The sequence below is a fragment of the Cervus canadensis genome, chromosome 8 (genome assembly GCF_019320065.1).
Source record: "Cervus canadensis isolate Bull #8, Minnesota chromosome 8, ASM1932006v1, whole genome shotgun sequence".
Taxonomy (NCBI): domain Eukaryota; kingdom Metazoa; phylum Chordata; class Mammalia; order Artiodactyla; family Cervidae; genus Cervus; species Cervus canadensis.
Window position 1 is genome coordinate 79,489,803 of NC_057393.1, and position 23,747 is coordinate 79,513,549.

The window sequence follows — 23,747 nt, forward strand, 5'->3', positions numbered from 1 at the left end:
CCATGTCCTGTGTCTGGAAGGTGGGGGTGACACTTCCCTGCCCCCAGGCAGCCCTCTGCCTTTGTCTGTGTACCCACCTGAAAGGTGGGGTTTCCTGCTTGGGCTCCTCTGTGGTTTCTGCCGTCCACCCGCCCCTCGTGCCTTCCGTTTTCCAGAAGCATGAGTCAGTCTTGTCCATCAGCCACCCACCCTCTTTCACAACGGTTCCTCTGTTCTCTCTTATCTCATGGAAGTTGGAGGGGTATAAAGCCAGTGCATGTGCTCAGTTTCCCTCTTGAACTAGAATTCAGAAGTGCTACATGAAGTACTCTTACAAATCCATAGATTTTGTTGCCCTTCCTTGGGCCTGACTCTGCTGTGGCACCCTTGATTTTTCTTTCTCTTAAACCCTACATCTGATAAATGAACAAATCCTGTCTCTGTAATAAAGTCCAGAACCTGCCACTTCTCACTCCCTACACATCCTCCAGAGCACATAGGTTTTTTGCAGGAGCTTCTAACTGGGCTTCTGTTTCACCTCTGCCTCCTGTGGTTTTTGGCTCTGTAAATCAACCAGAGTGGTTTAAATTCAATTGTGTCAACCCCCACTCCAACCCTCCAGTGGGAAGTAAAGAGATTGTGAGGATGGATGAAAGAGGCAGGGAACACCACACACAGATGTAGACTCCAAGGGTCTGAAGAGGAGCCCTGTATTGGGGTGAACAGTGTCCCCCCAAATTTATGTCCACTTGGAAACAGTGATGTGACCTTATGTGAAAATGTGCTTTGTTGCTCACTCGTGTCCTACTCTTTGTGACCCCACTAACTGTAGCCTGCTAGGCTCCTCTGTCCATGGAATTCTCCAGGCAAGAATACTGGAGTGGGTTGCCATTGCCTTCTCCAGTATGTGAAAATAAGGTCTACGTAATCAAGTGAAAATGAGGCCATATTGGATAATAATGTTAGTCACTCAGTTGTGTCTGACTTTTTGTGACCCCATGGACTGTAGCCCACCAGGCTCCTCTGTCCGTGGGATTTCCCAGGCAAGAACACTGGAGTGGGTAGCCATTCCCTTCTCCAGGGGATCTTCCTGACCAGGGATCGAACCTGGGTCTCTTGCATTGCAGGCAGATTTTCTGCCATCTGAGCCACCAGGGAAGCCAGGTTCTTTTTTTTTTTTTTCCATTTATTTTTTTTAGTTGGAGGCTTTTCAATATTGTAGTGGTTTTTGCCATACATTGACATGAATCAGCCATGGATTTACATGTGTTCCCCATCCCGATCCCCCCTCCCTCTTCCCTCCCCATCCGATCCCTCTGGGTCTTCCCAGTGAAGCCTGGTTCTTAAATCCAATGACTGGTGTCCTTATAAGGAGAGTGAGTGTAGAGGCACATGACTGTGAAGACAGACATTGAAGCAAAACATCTACAAGTCAAGGGGTGCTGAGCATCACTGGCAACCAGTGGAAGCTGGAAAGAGGCAAAGGGCTGTAGCATGGACTTTTCCCTAGGACCTGAGGGAACATGGCCCTGCTAACACCTTGATTCTAGACTTCCAGCACCCCAAATTGTGAGAGAATACATTTTCGCTGTTTCAGGCCACCCATTTTTTGGTAGTTTATACAGAAACCCTAGGAAACAGCCCTTATCCAGGCCTACAAAGCCTAGCAGGGCCTGTTCTCCTCTTTCCATCCTTGCTTTGCCTCCACGTATGCTCTTGCCCCAGGGCCTTTGCACTGGCTGTTCCCTCAGACCCACAGGGATTACTTTAGTCAGGGCTTGCTAAGTCACCTCATGGGAAGGAACTCCCCTGAATGCCTGCTTTAAACAGCAAAGCCCCACCTTCCCTATCCGTTCCTGGTCCACCCTGCCTGCTCTGGTTCTCTGCATGGCTCTTCCAGACAGCTGGGGTCTATTCACTTGTTTGGTATTTATGTCTTCCCTCTGCCAGGGGACCTGGGCTCTGTTGATTGTTTTGCTATCACCTAGAACAGCGCTGCAGCAGCAGAACAGTGCAAGTCACATGCTCAGTATGTGGTCACTGAATGAACGAATAAGAAAAATCCGCAAGTCAGTTGAACAAAGGGGAAAATCCCAAAGTGGGCAATTTCAGGGGGAAAAAAAGCCTTTTTAAATCTCAGTCTCGGAAATTCCCTTATGGTCCAGTGGCTAAGACTCTGTGCTCCTGATACAGGGGGGCTGGGTTCGATCCCTGGTTGGGGAACTGGATCCCACATGCCGCAACTAAGACTCTATGCAGCCAAATAAAAATAAATGTTTTTAAAAAATAAAAAAATAAATCTCAGTCTCACTCATAATTAAAGAAATACAAATTAAATCTGCAATGAGACCATTCTCAACTATTAGAATGTATTGTCAGGGATTTGGATGCTGTCCTGAGCCTATAACTTGGACCATTTCTTCTTTTCTTTACAAAAAATTGGCATATAGAATTCATATAAGGGGCTTCCCAGGTGGCATAGTGGTAAAGAATCTGCCTGTCAATGGAGGAAATGCAAGGGAGGTGGATTTGATCCCTGGGTTAGGAGGATCCCTTGGAGGAGGGGATGGCAGCCCACTCCAATATTCCGGCCTGGAAAATTCCACGGACAGAGGAGCCTGGCGGGCTACAGTCCATGGAGTCGCAGAGTCGGACACAATTGGGTATGCATGCACTGAATTCATATAACATAAAATCTACCCTTTCTTTCAAAGTGAATAATTCAGTGGTTCTTAGTATATTCATGGGGTTATAGAAGCATCATCACTAATTCCACTACATTTTCATACCCCAGAAAGAAACTGCATACTTATTATCTACATTTTCTTCTCCTACCCACCAGCCCTGGCAACCACTATCTATTTTATAACTCTGTAGTGAAAGTGAAACTGTTACTCACTCAGTCCTGTCTGATTCTTTGAGACCCCACGGACTGTAGCCTGCCAGGCTCCTCTGTCCATGGAATTCTCCAGGCTAGAATACTGGAGTGGGTAGCCATTCCTTTCTCCAGGGGGTCTTTCCAACCCAAGGATAGAAGCCGGGTCTCTTGCCTTGCAGGTGGATTCTTTACTGTCTGAGCCACCAGGGAAGCCCATTTTTATAACTGTATGGATTTGTCTATTCTGAACATTTTATGTAAAGGAATCATGCAGTATGCAACCTTTTATGTTCGGTGTCTTTAACTTGGCGTAATGTTCTCAAGGTTCACCCGTGTTGTAGCATGTACTTCATTCCGTCTTATTGCCATGTAATCTCCATTGTGGGCTTCCCCAGTGGCTCAGTGGTGAAAGAATCCACCTGCAGTGCAGGAGATGTGGGCTCGATCCCTGGCTTGGGAAAATCCCTTGGAGGAGGGCATGGCAACACACTCCAGTATTCTTGCTTGTAAAATTCCATGGACAGAGGAACCTGGTGGGCTACAGTCCATGGACCTCAGAGTCAGACATGATTGAAGGGGCTGAGCACAGCGATACCCTATTGTATGGATTTCCCACATTTTGTTTGTCCCTTCATAAGTTGATGGATATTGAGGTATTTCCACTTTGTGGCTAAAATGAGCTATGAAAATTTGTGTGCAATTCTTACGTGAGTATAAACTTCCAAATTTCTTGACTATGTACCCAAGACTGTAAACGTTGGTAACTCTATGCTTGAAATCTTAAGGAACTGACAATTTTCCAAAGTGCAAAAAAATTTTTTGGCAGTGACTTTTATTTTTTAATTGAAGTATAGTTGATTTACAGTGTTATGTTAGTTTCTAGTGTACAAGGTGATTCAGTTATATATATATGTATTCTTTTTCATATTCTTCTCCATTATGATTTATTACAGGATATTGAATATAGTTTTCTGTGCTATATAGTAGGACCTTGTTGTTTATTTTATGTATATTTATTGTTCTTGTTTAGATGCTGAGTCGTGTCCAACTCTTTGAGAACCCATGGACTGCAGCACGCCAGGATTCCCTATCCATCACTATTTCCCCGGGTTTGCTTGAACTCATGTTCATTGAATCAGTGATATCATCCAACCATCTCATCCTCTGTCGCCCCCTTCTCTTTCTGCCCTCAATCTTCCCCAGCATCAGGGTCTTTTCTAATGAGTCAGCTTTTCACATCAGGTGGCCAAAGTATTGGAGCAGTATTGCCTTCTTAATAATAGTGCCTTCTAACCCAAGAACATGGCTGTCCTCCCATTTATTTAAGACTAAATCTCTCCAACTATGTTTTCTAGTTTCCAGTGTACAATTCTTGCACTTCTTCTGTTAAATTTATTGCCAAGTATTTTGTTCTTTCGTTCTTTCACATCAGGTGGCCAAAGTATTGGAGCTTCAGCTTCACCATCAGTCCTTCCAATGAATAGTCAGGGTTGATTTCCTTTAGGATTGACTGGTTTGATCTCCTTGCTATCCAAGGGACTCTCAAGAGTCTTCCCCACACGACAATTCAAAAGCATCTATTCTTCAGCATTCAGCCTTCTTTATGGCCCAGCATATAGTAGTGTGTATCTGTTTATTCCAAACTCCTAATTTATCTCCTCCTCTCCTTTTTTGTAGTTTGTAACCATAAATTTGTTTCCTATGTTTGTCAGCCTGTTTTGTAAGTAAGTTCATTTTTGGGGGACATTTTAGGTTCCACATGTAAGAGATTCCACATAGGATATTTGTCTTTCTCTTTCTGACTTATTTCACTTAGTGTGATAATCTCTGGAGAAGGAAATGGCAACCCACTCCAGTACTCTTGCCTGGAAAATTCCATGGATGGAGGAGCCTGGTAGACTACAGTTCATGGTTGTTGCAAATAGCATTATTTCATTCTTTTTTATGGCTGAGTAATTTTCTGTATTATATATGCACCAGATCTTCCTTATCTGTTCATCTGTTGATATACATTTTGGTGGCTTCCATATCTTGACTATTGTAAATAGAGCTGCTGTGAACATTGGAGTGCATGTGTCTTCGAATTATGGTTTTCTCTAGATATGACTGCACAACTTTACATTGTCACCAATATTGTACTAGAGTTCCAGTTCCTTAACAGTTTCATTAAGACTTCTTATAGGAGTCTGTTTATATCCTAGTGGGTATAAAGTGGTATCTCATTTTGGTTTTGATTTGTATTCCTCTGATGATGTTAAGTTTTATGTGTTTATTTGTAGTTTGCATACTGTCTTTAGAGAAATACTATTCAGATTCTTTGCTCATTTTTATTTTTTAATTTTTTATTAAAATGTATTTAAATTTAGTTGGTTATGCCAGGTCTTAGTTGCAGCCTATGGGAGTTTTAGTTGCAGCATGCAAACTCTTAGTTGAGTGTGGGATCTAGTTCCCTGACCAGGGGTTAAACCAAGGCCCCCTGCATTGGGAGCACAGAGTCTTAAGCCATTGGTCCACGAGGGAAGTCCCCTCTTTGCCTGTTTCTAAAGTGAAATTATGGCTAAGGGGAGACTACTGCATATGATATACAATTTTTTTTTCTTTTTTCCATTCTGGAGGTTGTATTTTCAATACCTTTATAGTGTTCTTTGAAGCACAAAAATTTTAAATTGTCGTGAAATCCAATTCATCTCTTTTTCATTTGATTGCTTGTGCTTTTGCAGTCATAACTAAAAAACCATTGCTTTATCCAGGGTCACAAAGATGCTTTTTCTTTGAGTTTTATGGTTTTCACTCTTATATTTAGATTGAGTTAATTTTTGCACATAGTAGTGAGATAGGGGTTCAACTTGGTTTTTTCAAATGTGACTCTGTAATTATCTCAGTACCATTTGTTGAAAAGACTATCCTTTCCCCAGTGAAATGCCTTGCTACCTTGGTTAAAAATCAATTGGTTATCAATGCACAAGTGTATTTTTGAACTCTCAATCCTATTCCCCTGGTCTATATATAACTAACCTTATGCCAGTATTATACAGACTTGATTACTGTAGGCTTTGTAGTAAGTTTTAAAATGGGGTAGTGTGAACCTTCCAACTTCGTTTATCTTTTTTAAATTGCTTTTGCAATCCTTTGTGAATTTTAGGAACAACTTGTCAGTTTCTGCAAAAAATAAGAAAAGTAGCTAGAGTTTTGGGGTAATCACATTAAATATGAAGATCAATTTGGGCAGTATTGCCTTCTTAATAATATTGCCTTCTAACCCAAGAACATGGCTGTCCTCCCATTTATTTAAGACTAAATCTCTCCAACTATGTTTTCTAGTTTCCAGTGTACAATTCTTGCACTTCTGTTAAATTTATTGCCAAGTATTTTATTCTTTTGGATGCTGTTGTGAATGAAATTGTTTTCTTAATTTTACTCTCAGGTTGTTCATTACAAGTATATAGCATTACAATTGATTTCTGTGTATTGATCTTATATTCTGCAGCCTTGCTGAACTTATTTATTAGTTCTAATTGTGTGCATTTGTGTGTGTGTGTATTTTTTAAGGAATTTTCATACAAAAGACCATGTCATCTACAAAAAATATTGTCTTACTTCTTCCTTCCAATATGGAAGTCTTTTATGTCTTATATCTTTCCTAATCAGTTCCCTTCAGTTCAGTTCAGTTGCTCAGTTGTGTCCAACTCTTTGTGACCCCATGGGCTGTAGCATGCCAGGCTTCCCTGTCCATCACCAACTCCCAGAGCTTGCTCAAAACTCATGCCCATCGAGTTGGTGATGCCACCTAACCATCTCATCCTCTGTCATCCCCTTCTCCTCCTGCCTTCAATATTTCCCAGCATCAGAGTCTTTTTCAGACGAGTCAGTTCTTTGCATCAGGTGGCCAAAGTATTGGAGTTTCAGCTTCAGCATCAGTCCTTCCAAAGAATATTCAGGACTTATTTCCTTTAGGAATGACTGGTTTGATCTCCTTGCAGTCCAAGGGACTCTCAAGAGTCTTCTCCAGCACCACAGTTCAAAAGCATCAATTCTTTGGTGTTCAGGTTTCTTTATAGTCCAACTCTCAAATTCCATACATGACTACTGGAAAAACCATAGCTTTGACTAGACAGACCTTTTTAATATGCTGTCTAGGTTGGTCATAGCTTTCCTTCCAAGGAGCAAGCATCTTTTAATTTCATGGCTGCAGTCACCATCTGCAGTGATTTTGGAGCCCCCAAAAATAAAGTCTCTCACTATTCCCTAATAGTCCTGATTAAAACCTCTAGTACAATACTGAATAGAAGTTGAGATCTCTCTTCTTTACATACATATATTTACAGTTATAAATATCATTCTAAGCACTGTTATCTGCATTCCTTAAGTTTTGGTATATTGTGTTTTCATTTCCATTTATCTCAAGTCATTTAAAATTTCCCCCATTATTTCTTTCTCCAGTGGTTATATAGTAGTGGTTTGTGTAATTTCCACACATATTTTGTGAATTTCCCATATTTCTTTCTGTTATTGACTTCTGCTATCCCTTTATGGCCACAGAACATACTTTGTATGATTTTAGTTCTTTTAAATTTACTAAAATGTGTTTTATGGCCTAACATGTGTATCTTGGGGAATGTTCCATGTCCACTAGAGGAGAATATGTATTCTGTTATTGTTAAATATTCTATGCATGTCTGTTAGTTCTAGTTGGTTTATTGTGTTGTTCAAGTCTTCTGTTTACAAAATGACCTACTGTCTAGTTGTTTTATCCATTATTGAAAGTGGGATAGTGAAGACTCAACTTTTTTTGTCGAATTGTCTATTTTACTCCTTAATTCTATCAGTTTTTGCTCTTAAATTCAGGGGTTCCATTGTTAGGTGCATACATTTATAATTGTTATATCCTCTTGATGGATTGACTTATCATTATAAAATGCCCTTTGTCTCTAGTAACATTTTTTCTTAAAGTCTATTGTGTCTAATAAAGTCTGTGTTGTCTGATATTAAAGTCTATTTTGACTCATCTAGCCATTCCAGCTCTTTTTTGGTTACTGTTTACATGAGATAGCTTTTCCATCCTTTCTTTCAACCTATTTGTCTTGGAATCTAAATTGTGTCTCTTGTAGAAAACATGGTTAGATAATGTTTTTAAATTCATTTTGCCAATCTCTGGGTTTTAATTGCAGTGTTTAGTCTAATCCATATATGTTTGATGCAATTACTGGTAAGATAGGGTTTGCTATTTGTTTTTCATATATTATGTTTGTTCTATTCCATCATTATTGCTTTGTTTTGTGTTGAGTAGTTCTTTTGTAGTACCATTTTAATTTCCTTGTCATTTCTTTTACTGTATATTTTGTTGCTTGGCAGATTAACATTAACATCTTTACTAATAACAATATAATTCTGATTAATATCATCTTAATTTCAATAGTGTACAAATCTTTGCTCCTCTGTAGTTCTGCTACCTCTTATTGTCATAAAATTTACATTTTTATACATTGTGTACTCCTCAGCAATACTTATAATTATTGCTTTATACAGTTGTTTTTTTTAATTCAGATAGGAGAAAAAAAGAGTTACAAACATAAAATACATTTGTGCTGTCTTTTTATATTTACCTATATAGTTGCTTTTATTGATCCTTTTCATTTTTTCATCTGTATTTGAGTTCCTGGTTAGTGTCCTTTAATTTCAGCCTGAAGGACTTTCTTTAGTAATTATTATAGGGTAAGCCTCCTAATGACAGGTTCTGTTTTTATTTGCTGGGTAATTCCTTCCTCATTTTTGAAGGACAGTTTTGCTGCATAAAGAATTGTTGATTGACATCTTTTTTCTTTCAGTACTTTGTATATGTTATCCCACTGCTTTCTGCCCTGCCCTTCTCTGGTTTCTGATAGGGAATCTACTTGGAGTTTGTTGAGCTTTTTGGTTGTATAGATTGATGTTTTTCATCAAGTTTGGGACATTTTAGCCATCAATGCTTCTAATATTCTTTTTATTTATTCATGGTTGCACTGGGTCTTTGTTGCTGCATTAACTTTCTCTAGTTTTGCTGAGCAAGGGCATGGTCTTCTTCAATGTGGTGCATGGTCTTCTCATTGCAGTGCCTTCTCTTGTTGCAGAGCACAGGCTTCAGTAGTTGCTGCATGCAGGCTCAGTAGTTGTGGCATGTAGTCCAGTATTCTTGTTGCTCCTTTCTCTCTTTTCTTTCTGAGACTTCCATTATACACCTGTTGGTATGTGTGATGGTATCTGAGGCTCTATTTTCCTTCATTCTTTTTAGTTTCTGTTCCTCAGACTGGGTGACATTAGCTGACCTCTTCAGGTTTATTGGTTCTTTTTTCTGCCTGTACAGATCTGCTGTTGAGTCCCCTAGTTAAATTTTCATTTCAGTTACTGTAGTTTTCAGTACTGGAATTTCTATTTTTTTAAATAATTTATACCCCTTTGTTGATATTCTTTATTTGATGAAGCATTGTTTCCATACTTTAATTATTCTGACATAGTTTCCTTAGTTCCTTTTTTCCTATTTTATTGAGAATTGACATAATATTGTAAAAGTTTAAGGTATAAACCATGATTATTTCATATATGCATATTTTTCAAAATGATTAGCACAAAAATTTAGTTGATATCCATCATGCCACAGTTACAAATTTAGTTTCTTTTAAAAAAAATTATTTTCTTTGTGCCAGGTCTTAGTTGTGGCATGCAGGACCTTCAGTCTTCATTGCTGCATGCTGAATCTTTTAGTTGTGGCATGTGAACTCTTAGTCATGGCGTGTGGGATCTAGCTTCCTGACCAGGGATCCAATCTGGGCCCCCTGCATTGGGAGCATGAAATCTTAGCCACTGGGCCATCAGTGAAGTCCCACAAACTGTTTCTTTATGATGATAACTTTTTAAGATTTACTCTCTTAGCTACTTTTAAATATACTCTACAGTACTGTTAACTGTAGTCATCATGTTGTAATTACATTGTCAGAACTTATTTATCTTACTGTGAGTTTTTACCTTTTGACCGCTTTGTCAGGATGGTCACTGAGGTATGTTTGTGGTCATTGCATCACACCACACTTGAGTGCCTTGTGCTAGGGAACAGCCCAGCCACCCAGCAGAATGTCCTGAAGCTGGTACAGAACATGAAGAGCTGCCCAGAGAAAAGAGCGAGTTGAAACTAGTGTGTGAGTGTGTGCCTTTTAGTTCAGAAAAAGAACCCCACATGTACATGTAAATCATCTCATGAACACAGAAAATTCTGAGTGGTTGCACACAAGATTAATTAATTGTGGATGTCTCTGGGGAGGGGCTGGGACCTGGGGTGGGAGGGCATTTACTCTTCCTTGTGTAATATTTTGTACTATTGAGTGTTTTTTCATGAGCATATATTGCATTTTCAATTTTAAAACAGGTAAAATAAACAAGCAAACTAGGCAAACAAACATGTGAATGCAAGCGAAGACCCTGCCCAGCTAGGCTTTGGTCTCTTCCTCTCCTCTGGGGCCCTGGTGCTGGCGGGGAAAGTGAACACTTCCCTGTAGGCGGTGCCCACATCTCCTACCATGCCCCCAGGACAGGGGTGGGACCTGGAGGGGAGAGGGCACACGGTCTGCTCTCAGCTCTGTGCCGTTGCTGGGTGTTCTCAGGACAGGCCTCAAGGCAGTGAGGGCCAGGATGGGGGTGCTGGCCTGGGGGCTGCAGCTGTCTAGGGTTAGAGGAGAGGGTAGGTTGGTGGGATCCTCCAAGATGCCATGATTCTGGAACTAACTGTGAGAGACCCCTCCTGGGAACGTTTGTGTCTGCCTAGGGACAGGCACGTGCACAGAAGTACACACAGGTCACCTTGTGTCCGTTTGGGGTCGGGTCCCTTCCCACCAGCCCGGAGCATCAGTCTCTCTGGCTCCAGACAGGATGTGGCTATGAGGATGCTCCTGAGAAGGCAGCCACGGCCCCTCCCCAAGGAGGTGCTCAGAACTCCCAGAGGCCCCCCGCTTGCTCACTCCCATCAGCTCAACCAGCCTTTCCTCTGGACTCTCCTCAGGGTCCCTCAGTGAGCCTCCCCTGCTCAGTTGCCTCCCTGTCCATCACAGACAGCCTCTTCCTGCCTCAGGAGAGCGGGCTGGGAGAGAGCCTGGGACCCTCACAATGGCCCGGGTGTGTTTTCATGGTTGTAGGGTCTCTGCAGGACCATATGTGGTGTTGAGGATGGGACAGTGATCAAGGAAATCAAAGGAGGAACCCAAACTTCCCTCAATATACAAGTAAACTGTCACAAAGCATAATGTAACTTTCCAAAATATTGAAGTCAGCCAAGTAAATAGAGAAGCTCAAGCGTAGGAGACCATATGTTTTGCTCTGGGTAAAACCTTTTCCCGAAGGTGGAATTCAAACTTACCTGCATCACACGCTACACACTTCTACCTGCTCAGCTCGCCACTCTCCCACTGGGTCAGGGCCTCACCCGGCCTAGGTCACTGCCCACAGTGTGTGAGGAGTGGGTCCCCTGGTGCCTGCGCCCAAGAATCACAGGACAAGTCTCCACTCTCCACCATGAGGAGGAAGGTGTGTGGTGGTCCTGGGATGTGTGTCTTGATGGCTTTGGGCTGGGACATGCAGGTGAGTGGGTTCTCGGGGGCTCCCGCAGGGCTGGCTGGTAGGGAGGGCCCCCACAGAGGAGCAGCTCAGGAGGAGGGGAGCCCAGGCCAGTCCAGCATCTGGCATGGAGCCCCTGAGGACTTCCCGGGGCTTGGCACCAAGCTGAAGCTTGGCTATGAGCAGTTATGTCCTGTTGAAATCCTGGGCCTGGGTCAGCTGGGCGCCCCAGGATGGGTCATGTGGCCACAGTGAGGGAAGAGGTGGGAAGACTGTTCCAGAGGCTGAGGGTGGGGGGAGGCCTGGGCTGGAGAGTGTGCGCCAAACCAGGAGAAAAAGAAGTGGCAGATGCAGTCTGCTTTTTTTTTTTTTTTTTTTAGAAATGGATGATAAGAGATTGGAAGGCAGCTAACAGGGGTCAGGGGTCAGGGAGACTGTGTGGATCTGGAGAATTGCAGAGCTGAGAAAATGTGGAAACAGAGGCTGAAGGGGACAGGGAGTTGGGAAGGAGGCGAGCCCCCCAGGGGGCTCCAAGGACCAGCCCACCTGATGGCTAGGGCTCCATCCAAAGGAGAGGATGAAGTGGGAGGGTAGACCAGGAGCCCCAGGGCTTGGGGAGGGGCAGGAGGAGCTCCAGAAGCACAAAGTGGGGTTGGGAAGGAGTTTGGGAGATGGCCAAGGATAAGGGGAACCCAGTGAGATGGGAGAAGTCCCTCCCCCATATGCTGGCAGCTCCAGATCCTGGCCATCCCCGTCCCTACCGCACCAAGCTAGGCTGGTACTGACTGCCTGTCCCCATTCCCCCCCTCCAAAGCAGGTCCAAAGCATCCACCCACCCCAACACACACACACAGACACACACACACATACACAGGTGCTCAGGGGATCTCAGGTATGATTTCTCTGGCAGTCTTCTCTGAGAACTGGAGCTAAATAACCTTGTGGGTAGCAGTCACTGACCCAGCCCACCACATCTTCTCTGTTGTTGTTCAGTGTTCAGTTGTTCCGACTCTTTGTGACCCCATGGACTGCAGCACACCAGGCTTCCTTGTCCTTCACTATCTCCCAGTTTGCTCAAACTCATGTCCATTTGAGTCGATGATACCATCCAACTATCTCATCCTCTGTCGCCCCCTTCTCCTTTTGCCTTCAGTCTTTCCCAGCATCAGGGTCTTTTCCAGTGAGTCAGCTCTTTGCATCAGGTGGCCAAAGTATTGGAACTTCAGCTTCAGCAGCAGTCCTTCCAATGAGTATTCAGGGTTGATTTCCTGAAGGATTGACTGGTTTGATCTCCTTGCAGTCCAAGGGACTCTCAAGAGTCTTCTCCAGCATCACAATTCAAAAGCATCAGTTCTTTGGCACTCAGCCTTCTTTATGGTTCAAATCTTCATACATGACTACTGGAAAAACCATAGCTTTGACTGTATGGATCTTTGTCAGCAAAGTGATGTCTCTGCTTTTTAATATGCTTTCTAGGTTTGTCATAGCTTTTCTTCCATGGAGCAAGCATCTTTTAATTTCATGGCTGCAGTCACCATCCACAGTGATTTTGGAGCCCAAGAAAATAAAGTCTGTCACTGTTTCCATTTTTTCCCCATCTATTTTCATGAAGTGATGGGACCGAATGCCATGATCTTAGTTTTTTGAATATTGAGCTTTAAGCCAGCTTTTTCACTCTCCTCTTTCACCTTCATCAAGAGGCTCTTTAGTTCCTCTTCACTTTCTGCCATTAGGGTGGTGACATCTGCATATCTGAGGTTATTGATATTTCTCTGAGCATCCCTAAGAGATCACTGCTGAGTCAGCTCCCAAGAACTTAACGCTAGTACCCAGCTGCACTGGGACTGCTCAGGGTCTTGAGAGGGAGCTTCAAACCTGAACCTTCTGTTTCGTACTTTCTGTTGGGGAAAGCCTCACAGGTAGCTTGTGTCTCCCTTCCTCCCTGCCCCCTCTCAACTCAGCTGAGCTTCTGAAGAATCCCCAGGACAGCCACAGTGTGCATGGGTAAAGAATCTACCTGCCAGTGCAGAAACATGGGAGATGCAGGTTTGATCCCTGCGTCGGGAAGATCCCCTAGAGAAGGGAATGGCAACCTGCTCCAGTATTCTTGCCTGGAAAATTCCATGGACAGAGGAGCCTGGCAGGCTACAGTCAATGGGGTTTCAAAGAGTCAGACACGACTGAGCACTTATGCATGTACGCACGCACGTCTCTCACTGCAGGCCCCCACAACAGTTTTTCTTTGCCTTGAGTGCACTAAGCTCCTTCCGTTCTTAGGGGCCTTTGCACTTGCTGTGCTTCTGCCTGGCTTCCCTTCCTGGTACCTTTACCAGGACATTCCCACCCAGCATAGCAGCCTCTGCTCCAGGTTCAACACCCCTGCCCTGGGAGGTGGCCTTGGACCCCCAGGCTCTATGCCATCCACCTTCTCATCACCAGCTAGATTTTTTTCATTTGTTTACCATTCTCCCCTCCCATAACCCTAAGGGTAAACCCCGAGAGCAGGGACTGTGTCTCTGAGAACTTGGCACATAGTAAATGCTCATTAACTTTAAAAAAATGAATAAGTGAATAGTTAGGAATGCAAAATGCCATTCAGTGGTTGAGGAGCCCACCAATGAGGAGCTGGAGGAGTGTTGCAGATCCAGGCCCTGGTGCCTCTTTCTCCACGTTCTCACCTGAGGCAGACATCACTAGTACCACACAGCACATGTGACTGATGAAAACCAGACAGGAACTCAGATCTCAGGGAGGCTGTCCAGGGAGCCATTCACTCTCCTTAAGAGGTGGTGGGAGGAAGACTAGGGTATAAGGTGCCATCCAAGGGCAAGGCCTTCGAGCATGCTCTGAGCGTCAGGAGGCTTCCTGTAGGAGGTGACAGGATGGGCCCAAAAGGCACTGGGACAGAGGGAGAAGAACCACAGTTTGAACGATGGGTGATCACATAAGTCGTGGAGCTGAGAATCAAGTGGATACATCCCCAAGACATAAAAACCAGCCTGTACAGGGAGGAGGGTGCCTGTTAGGCTGGCTCCCACAGGTTGTCCCTGCTTGGGACCAAGCAGAGTCTTCTGGTCTGCCAGCTGGAGGGAGAAGCTAGTGGATGTAAGGAGAGAAGCGATGAGTGCTGCTGAGAACATAGAGCAGATCGCATTCTCAGTGAGCGAGAGACAGCACAGGGCCCTGTCCTGAGACTGGAGGGTGCTGCTCCCATTCAGCGGTGCTGCCTGGTGCAGCCTTTCCTGATGCCCACCCAGCAGGGTCCATAGGCTCTTCTGGTCCTTCATGCTGCCTGCCTACCCTGGGCACCCTCTCTCCCTTGGTCACACCCAGGCTGGCAGGAACAGGTCTCCCTTCTCTAGGAGCGGTGAGGATGCTCAAGGGCTGGCACCCCCTGGTGGGCTACTGCCAAGCTAGCCCTGCTTCCTACCAGGCATTCTCAGGAGGAGCACCATAGCATCCCATCCTGGTTTTAGCAAAAGAACATGTATTTCAATATGCTGATGACAGAGACATTCATATGCAGTGGAGAAAATTTGGGAAGTGTTTGATGAAGACATAGAAGAGGAGGCCAGTGGTGGGCAGGTGGCCTGATGACCCTTCCAGGGTGGATATGCCAGTCTGTGTTATAGGCACATACTCGTGCACAGGGAGGCCACAGGTACATGCATGCAAACACGTGTGCACACATGTGTACTCATGATACCCATGCACACTCATGCACAAAGAACACACATGCAAATATTGATACATGCACACAGGCACACACAAACCTGTGCACAAGTGCAAGATCACATGTGTGTGCGTGGACCTGCTATGCTGTTTGTGGACCTGCTATACTTTCCACCAGGCTGCCAAGCAGGGGCTGTTGTCCTGCGAGGTGCCTTGTGGAAACCCACCTCTGTCATCCGCGTCTCGCCTTTCCCACCAGTGACTCTGACACTCGCGCTAACCCCCTGTACTACATTAAAGGGTATTTTTGCAGATGGCACAAATGAGAATTGAGACTCAGGCTTCTGGTTGCCATGAAGCAGCTTGCTCCTGGTAGATGGGCCTCTCCTGCTTCTTCATTTGCAGGCCTTCTGTCTCTCGCCAGCTCTGAGGTGGAGACCCTGCAGGGTGCCATGAGGACATTCACACCTTGTCCTGGTCGCACTGGCTGGCCTGTTCCCCAGGCAGTCCTCACTCCTCTAGTCTGGGAGCTTTGTGTGGGGCAGGGTCTCTCCCTTTACACCTTCTGCCTTTGCCGCCCCTGTGTATCCTCTTGTCAGGCTCTTTTCTGGTGCCTGGTTGACATTGTGACCTATGTCATTCCAGGGAGTGAGTCCCTGTTTGGGGTGGGGACTGAGGCTCGCAGAAGCTGTGACCTGGCCCAGGGCCATCTGCTAATGACTGCAGAGTCCAGGGGCAGCTCACTGAGGGTCCCATGTGCTTCCTTGTCCACCACCACCCAGAGAACAACCACCATCTTGGACAGAGTGGCCTGCGGGGCTCCAAGGCCACAGGGCTGCCCAGCCTCAGGTCATGGGCCTTCTGGAGGACCCAACCTCGGGATCTTCGTCCTCTCAGCATGGTGCCCTGCAGAACCCAGAAGTCTCACCTTGGCCCTGACCTCCACATGACCCCTCCAGGGTCAGCTTCCGCATGGCAAGGCCTCCAAGTGGGGAGGTCGTGTTCTCTTGGCCAGAGGACTGTTCTCTGACGGTAACCAGTACTAGAATGGCCGTTTAACATCAGGGTTGCCCATCAGTTTGCCAAATATTTGACTTAGAGGAATGGAAACTTTTGGGGTGCCATAGCAGGTGGGGCCTTGCCACTCTGGTCCAGGGGGAGTCTGTCTGCCCGGGCCAGTAGCCAGGTTCCTCTGCAGCTCCCACCGCTGTCATGGGCCAGAGACTCAGGTCTGGGTTCCTCAGGGAAAGGGGTTTCTTTCTCCTCTTCTGCTATTGGCAGATAAATGCTGGTGGCTGGTTCCACACATAGACCAGAAAACTGCCTCACTCCAGAAGCTGAACCGGCTAGGGAGTGTCGCCAGAAGGGAGGCCTCGGTTGTGAGGAACTAACTTATTTCTTGGAGAGCAGGAACCTGAGTGTGGCCTCTCTGAGGCCTGTGGGTGGGGCCATGGGAAGGGTCAGAGTGTGGCCTTGGGCGGCCCTCCTGATACTGGTTGCCCCCCACCCCTTCCTGGTCCACTCAGCATGGGCACCAGGGCACCAGCCCAGAGACTCTGCAGGCCCCCCGGGCTGGTTGCTCCACCTCTGCCTGGTGATCTCTGTCCAGTACTGCCAGCCAGGATTGGTGGGCACTCAGTGTGAAGAGGTGACAGGATTTAGAGGAGCATGGCCAGGGAGGGGCTGCTAGGAACTGGTCCCCATTCACTGGAGGACAGGACCAGATATGCTCATGCCCAGGCCCCACTCTTCCCTCCCTGCCTCCACCGAGGGACCTCACGGGACTTCCTCCCACATACCGTCCCCCCTTCTCTGGAAGTGGAAGCCAGGCTTCTGGCACCAAGCATGGAGGGACGGCTCTCCTGATGCACCCAGTTCCCCTTCCAAAGGGCTGCTTCTCTAACGTCTGGCACCTCCTGGCGCCCTTTGTGAGAGCAGGCCCCCGTGCCCAACCCCATGCACCAGGATCTCTGCATCCTCCCAGCCCTGCCCACTGGGGCACCCAGGCCCTTCCCCAACCCCTAGGGCCCTCTGGGTCTGGCTAGGCCCCTGGGGAACTGTCCCCACCTAGCTTGCCTGGCCCCTTGGTCCCCCTGCACCTGGGCCTGGGGAGGGAGCCATGCTGCAGTTAACACACGACCCTGTGGCCGCCTGAGGTCCCTTCTCCACCTACTCCCTTCCCAGCTTGTTGACAGGCGAGTGATGACAGGCCCGGGTGCAGGGAGCGGCCGCCCTCCCGGGTGGTCTGTGCTATTAGCCATGGTTAGTTACACGCCTAGTTACACACTCGCAGCAAGTTACACAACCTGGTGGATGGGTGGCTCTACCTTAATCTGTTTTCACATAAGACAAAGGGGAGTGCCACAGTCAAGGCAAGCAGAGACAACGGGAAGGCTTCTTGGGGGATCCTGCAGGGGGCTGTCTCTGCTGGCAGAGCAGTAACCTGTGTGCTGTGAGGGGGCATCAGAATGGTCTACTCTCCTCTCATTTGCCCTCCCCTGCCCCTTGTGCTCCGGTGGTACCTAAAACCATATCAGTTTGTTTGCTTCCAACATTATTCTCCAAAAGGAAGTATTAATGGGACAGGGCTAGGGAAGTGTAGAGACCCGTGTGTGTTCTCAGTGGATATCGGCCTACCTACCTCAGCTGGGTCCCCTAAGGACAGGGTCAGCAGTCAGGGTCCTGCCCCAGGGTATGAAGCACACGTGCCATGAAGCTCATGGGTTAGTGTGGGTGTGAGCTTGGGCGACCCATGGCCGCTCAGACTGCTGACTGGCCCTCAAGGCACACCACGTCCCATAGGTTCCTGTTAACACTGTTAGCAAGGGCATGGAGGAAACTGGAGAGGGCCTCTCCAGAGGTGGTTATGAGTTCAGATGGCCTGGGCTGCCTCCCAGGGCAGGTTGAGAGCCCCTGGACAGCTCAAGCCCTTGGAACTAGAAACAGAAGTTTCCAGGGTTTACCACGTGCTTGATTCTCTGGCTTCATGTTTTGCCAGCTGCCCTGTGACCTGGGGGTCATCAATCCTGCTTTATATCCAGGAAGTGATAACTCAGAGAGGCACCTGCCTCATCCATGACACTCAGGCTTGGAGCCGAAGCTCTGCCTGCACGGCTGCCCTGGGTGATAAGTGGCTGGTGGGGTTGAGGGTGGCCCCAGCTGGACAGTGTGGGGAGGGGAGTGTGTGCAGGAAGCAGAAGCTGACTGTCACCTGCTCCCTCACCAGTGGTCGTCACCTCTATGTGGTCCCTCAGGGCCCATCAGACTTTCACCTGAGCCTGCTGGCACCTGCCCCTCCCCGCTTCCTCCCCACCCGCGGGGCCCTAGCTTCTGAGGACTTAGCCTCCACAGGGTATTTGTCGTGATGCTGGTCCACATCCACTGTGTGGGCACTTGGGTCCCTACCTCCTCTGTTCCGCAACAGCAATCACCCAACACAAGGCCCCCTTCCATCTTCCAAAACTAAAACCTTGCAGGCTGTACCTTTTTAAAGGAAGGAAGTTTTTACCCTGAGTGGCCTTTGGTTTTGGAGAGAATGAAGAGAGGGAGGCAGAGACCACCTTAAAATGCTCCTTTCCCCAGTTCTGCTTCTCTGAGTTGCGGCTCACAACACACTTGGAAGGGTCTTGGGGCTCAGACAGCTTTGCCCTGCCTGGCATGTTATTTCTTCTTTTTTTTCTCTCTTTCAAATTTTTTCTAAACATAAATTGTTCTGAAGTGTAATGTACATATAGCAAAGTGTGTGAGTCATAAATGTTGCAGCTCAGACTTTTCATGGGGTGAATACATGGGTGATCAGTACCCAGCCCCAGCAGACCCCTTGGATCCTGATTAGATGTTCTTTCGTGTCTGGTTTCTTCTGCTCCACATGATGCTGGTAAAACTGATCCTGGTGTGTCCACTCTTGTTGATGGTGGTGCTCCCAGAGTGATTCTACCTCCTCGCTGTGGGCTGGTTCCCAGGATAGAACCATTGTGGACAGTGCTGCTCTAAACACTGGTGGATGGGTCTTTGGGTGTGAGTATGTAAGCATTTCTGGTGGTTCTACACCCAGCGAGGAGTTCTTCAGCCTGTGTATACTTGGCTTTCTTAGGCATTATTGGTCCGTCTTCCCATGTGGCTTTACCAGTTCCGCTCTCACCAGCAGCGATGGGAGTTTCTCTTGTACCACATCCTTGTCAGCACCTGGAATTTTCTGCCTTTCCATTTTAGCCACCTTAGTGGGCGTACAGCAGTATCACATGGTGATGTGAATTTTCCTTCCCCTGATGACTAATGAAATTGAGTGCTTTTTCTTATGTTTATCATCTTTTTGGATGTCCTTCTTCAAGTTTTTTGCGTATTTTTAAAAAGTTGGGTCTTCAGACTTTTTGATTTATGTGAGTTCTTTATATATTCTGGACATAAAGCCTGCACTGGGTGTATACACCTATGTCTAGCTATGCACATGTATTCACAGGCATACATACACACATGTGTTCACTCAACAGAGAGATGTCAAGTGTCCCCATATGCAAACATGTCCCAGTCTCTGGGGCACAGCAGTGAACAGACCAAGGCCTTGCTCTCACAGAGCTCACTTCTCCCTAGAGGAGACTGACAAATAAGGAAGTAGAAAGAATATGTCTGACTGAAGTGGCCATGAGAAGGAAAGTTCAGGGGGAGAGGAAGTGTGGGAGTGGAGGTTAACACTATAAATATGTCACCAAGAAGGTGACACATCAGTAAAGACTCAAGAGGAAGAGTGCTGCACGCAGAGGGAGGGCGAGCAGGGGGTGGGGGTGAGTGAAAGGTGGGAGGTTTCCAGTCGGCACACCCACATGGCCACTAGACCCTGGCTTTCATTTCACTGAGGGTTCTGGGCAGTGGAGGGGCAAGACCTGACATAGGTTTTAACAGGGCCAATCGAGCTACTGTGTCAAGGCAGGATGGGTGGAAGCAGGGACATTAATTAGGAGCCTGTAGCACTGAGTCCAGCCTCCTGTCCTAGTTTCTCGTTGGTCCCAGGTGTCTGTACTTGTGAGGATGTCCAGGGTCACTGTCATCCCAGAATTAGGCTTTGTTGCTCTTTGCTCAGAGCGTCCTCTCATGGTCATGGGATAGATGCCCTGTTCCTGGCCTCATGGCTAGCCCATGTCATCTGGGCTGCCTCATCTTCCCAGAAGCCCCCAGCACGTGTCTGCTGGCCGCACCATACCTGGTTCCTTTTCCACTTTCTAAAGCCAGCTCTGGCAAGGTTACCGGGTTCCCATATTGGTCCCCACAAGCTCTCCCTGCAGAATCTTGCTCCCTGAGCCCAGCCCCACCCACAGCTTCAAGCGGGGGAACACCCTGGCAGGGGTCAGCCCTAGCAGGCCCATCTCCCTGCCTCCATGGGAACCAGGAAGGATGTGGCTGTGGTCTATGTACACACATGAATGCTGAGGGCACACCTGTGAGCAGAGGAGAGAGAGCACCATCCATATATGTGAGGACATTCCCATCGAAGGGACAATGGGCAGCGGGTGCTCCTTCCTTCTGGGCAAGCGTCTACCTTATTAAGGGATGCTGGTGAAACCTATGAGTGAGCATGTATAGAAAGGCATAGTGGGGCTGTACATGGGCTCAGCCACCTCCTCTGGACCATAACACCTAGAGAGGCAGAGGGGAAAGTTTGCTCTAGACGCAGGTGGCAGTAGGGGTGTTAACTGCCCACGTGGACTTTCTGGAACTATACTGTGGCCACCTGAGGGCTTAACTGTCCTGCAGGGCTATGGGACAGAGCTGAGGACTGCAGGGGTGGGTGCCTGGCAGACTCCCTCAGGGCAAAACCCCTCACCCCTCTTGGCACTATGGAGTTTTCTGAAGGGGCAAGGTGGCCAGGCAGGCTCAGGACCAAGGGCCCAGACTAGTCCTGGTGCTGTGAGTCCCCTGTGGAGGCCACTGTAAGCTCTGCATCCTCTGACTGGCCTGAAAGGAGATGCAGAAGCAGCAGGGGGAGGATAGTGTGAAAGCTTGTGGGGTTGGGGGGGAGGTATCTGCAGCCCTAGCCATTTCTGCTGATGTTGTCCCCTTCTACCTAACTATCCACCCCAGGAGCTATACAAGGCTGTAGCTAGTAGTACAGGTGCTGGAACAGTGAGGTCTGGGTTCCAGTGTTAGAAGAGAAAGTGGGGTGGTTTCCAAGCTGCTGTATCCTCTTGGAGGAGACTGGTGAAGGGACTCCGCACAGCCCCCATTCCTCAGGACAGAAATAGCTGTCTTCCAGGACTCAGCCTGAGGGCCAGTCTTGTTACTGGTGATAAAACAGGCAAAGGAGAGGGATTGGCTGAGGGGAGAGATGGCTGTCTCTCAAGGCTGCTGGGGGTGAGGTGTGGGGCTGTTGAAGGCAGGCTTCCAGGGGACCTACCTGAATACTGATAGGGTCGCCTCTTCCCATTCCAGCCCCAGGCTTGCTCATGAGCTCTCCCAGATTCTGCCCTGCTCCTGTTCCCAACTCAGCCTCTGGGCCCTCTGGTTCTAGACCTCCCAGAGAGGATAGTCTTCCCTCAGTCCACCTTTTCCTTTCAGATTCTCAGAGCCTGGGTTGAGGGCAACGCAGGAACCCGGTGGAGGGGAAGATCGGTCACCTGACAGGATTCTTTCTCAGCGCTGGGGCTCCTGAGGGCGGAATGACGCTTCGCTGTGCCATGTGCCAGGCCCGCCCCAAGCCGTGTCTTAGATTAATCCTCCCACAAAAGCAGCTGCTGTGTCCCCTGTGTTCATTCAATGAAACAGGACAGAGTTCTGTGGGACGCTCGAGGCCAGAGCAGTGTGGAGTGAGAAGCCCGTGAGGGGAGGCATTCAAGCCAGGCGCTGGCCAAGCACCTGCCGTAGCTCTGTAGTGGACATCTAAGATGAGGTGAGGCTGGGAAGGGCGAAGAGAGGCTCGAGGGAGGATACGGGGTCGCAGGTGCTCTCTGTGAGCTGGATCTCACCAACACGACCCGTGCGAAGCGCCTACCAGCACGGCGCCCCTTCGCCTAGTGGCAGAGCCCGTCCGGACCACCCAGCTCCGACATCCTGCTGTGGCCTCTGTACTGACGCCACGGCCCGCTCTCCCTGCACTCCCGGCGCCCCCAAACCCCGCGCCGGGCCTGTGAGCCTGGCCCATGGGGCGCGCGTCCCCGCGCCCCAACCCCTGCACCTTCCCGGTGGCCCTCCGGCAGCGCCCCGCCCCCGGCTTGCCCCGCCCCCTACGCCACGCCCCATTCGAACCCAGGCCGGGCGCCTGCCCCTGCACGTGGTCCGCTCGGCCCCACCCAAGTCCCCTGTACCCCTGGGCCCCCTATCTCGGCCCCACCCAGACTCCTAACGTTCCCGGCCCTGGGCCCTCCCCGGGCGCCCGCCGCCCCTCGGCCCGGCCCCTGGCCCGGCCCCGCCCCGCGGGAGGAGACGGGCGTGGGGAAGTCCGCGGGCCGGGCTGGGGTTTGGAGCCGCCTGGGCGCGCGGGCAGAGAGGCGGCCGCACCCGAGACGCCCCGGGCGCCGGCGGACAGCGCTGGGAGCAGGTAGCCAGGATGTTTCTGGAGCCCCAGGTAGGGCTGTGGCTCGTAGCAGGTGCGGGGCGGCGGGTGGCGGAGGCGGTGACGCAGACGCGCTCGCAGGGCAACCCCTTGATTGCAGTGGGACCGCGGGGCTAGGGATTCCTACGCCGCCGAGCTCCGGAAGCAGGGCTGACCACCCGGCAAGGAGTGCAGCCACCCGGAAAACATCTTCCGCCAGGCCTGGAAGAGGCTTGCCCTTGGGAACCACTCCCTCTGTGGGTCCCGCCGGGCACCTGCTGCCAGGTGGGCTGCGCCCAGGGCTCAGAACGGATGGGCAGCCCAGGCTGCCACTGCCTTGCCTGGCGCGGCTTGCGGAGGCCAGTGTTAGTCTACGGCTGAGTGGCACCTGCACAGCTGGTGCAGACCCCTGTGGGGCGGATGCGCAGGGGAGGCAGGTGACAGCAGCCCAGCAGCAGGGTCAGCGGGAGGGTGGCCGCCCTGGGACTGGCACAAGCAGGCGTGTAAGAGACAAGACGACAGCGCATCCTTTTCCCGACTTGAGGGGCTCAGAACCACCTATTTGCCCTGGAGGAGACAGGGGGACTGTAATGAGGGGGGCACGTGGGAGGTGTGCATGTGTGACGTGTGGGTGAGAGTGAGATTATGTGAAAACCGTGGGATGTTTATATATGGGACGTGTGTGTGAGAGTGGGGCAGGACTGCGCCTGTGTGAGCTCACAGACACCTGTGTATTTAAGGGCAGTGAGCCTCAGGCTGGGGCTTTGAGGGATGAGGGGCAGCTTTTCTACAGGAAGGGAGGCTGAGAACCTGTCGTGGAATTAATCCTGAGTATGAGGCAGTGTTGCATTTCCGTGACTGTTTATTACAGTTCTTCCTTTGAGATGATCGGGTGATGCGATTTAGGTGCTGCTCTTTGAGCCCTCTAAGCCTGGAGCTGATCGCTTTAGACCCAGGACCTCAGGGGGCAGAGAAGGGGGCTGCAGCTGGGCTAATCAGGCCTGGCAGTGCCCAAGAAGCAGGACTCATTCGTTCTTTCACGTAGTCATCACTCATTTACTGAGCCCCTGCTATGTGCAGGCACGGTGGATTCAGCAGGGAGGGAACCAGATAGAAACC

The 23,747-nt window shown here is 48.8% G+C and overlaps 1 protein-coding gene across 4 annotated transcripts in view; it reads left to right on the plus strand.

Annotated features, from left to right (window-relative positions):
- Positions 1-23,747, plus strand: part of RASGEF1A (RasGEF domain family member 1A) — a 91,779-nt gene that overhangs the window by 30,574 nt on the left and 37,458 nt on the right. The window contains exon 1 of one of the 4 annotated variants that reach the window (XM_043476994.1): positions 21,892-21,986. The exons of 1 other annotated variant lie outside the window; for it this stretch is intronic. Coding sequence is in view for 2 of the 3 variants with exons in the window: in XM_043476997.1 (XP_043332932.1) it covers positions 22,644-22,661 (18 nt within the window). In the remaining variant the exon portion in view is untranslated. Of the gene's footprint in view, positions 1-21,891; positions 21,987-22,370; positions 22,662-23,747 lie in introns of those variants that run through there. 2 more of the 4 variants (XM_043476997.1, XM_043476992.1) reach the window with 2 other exon arrangements.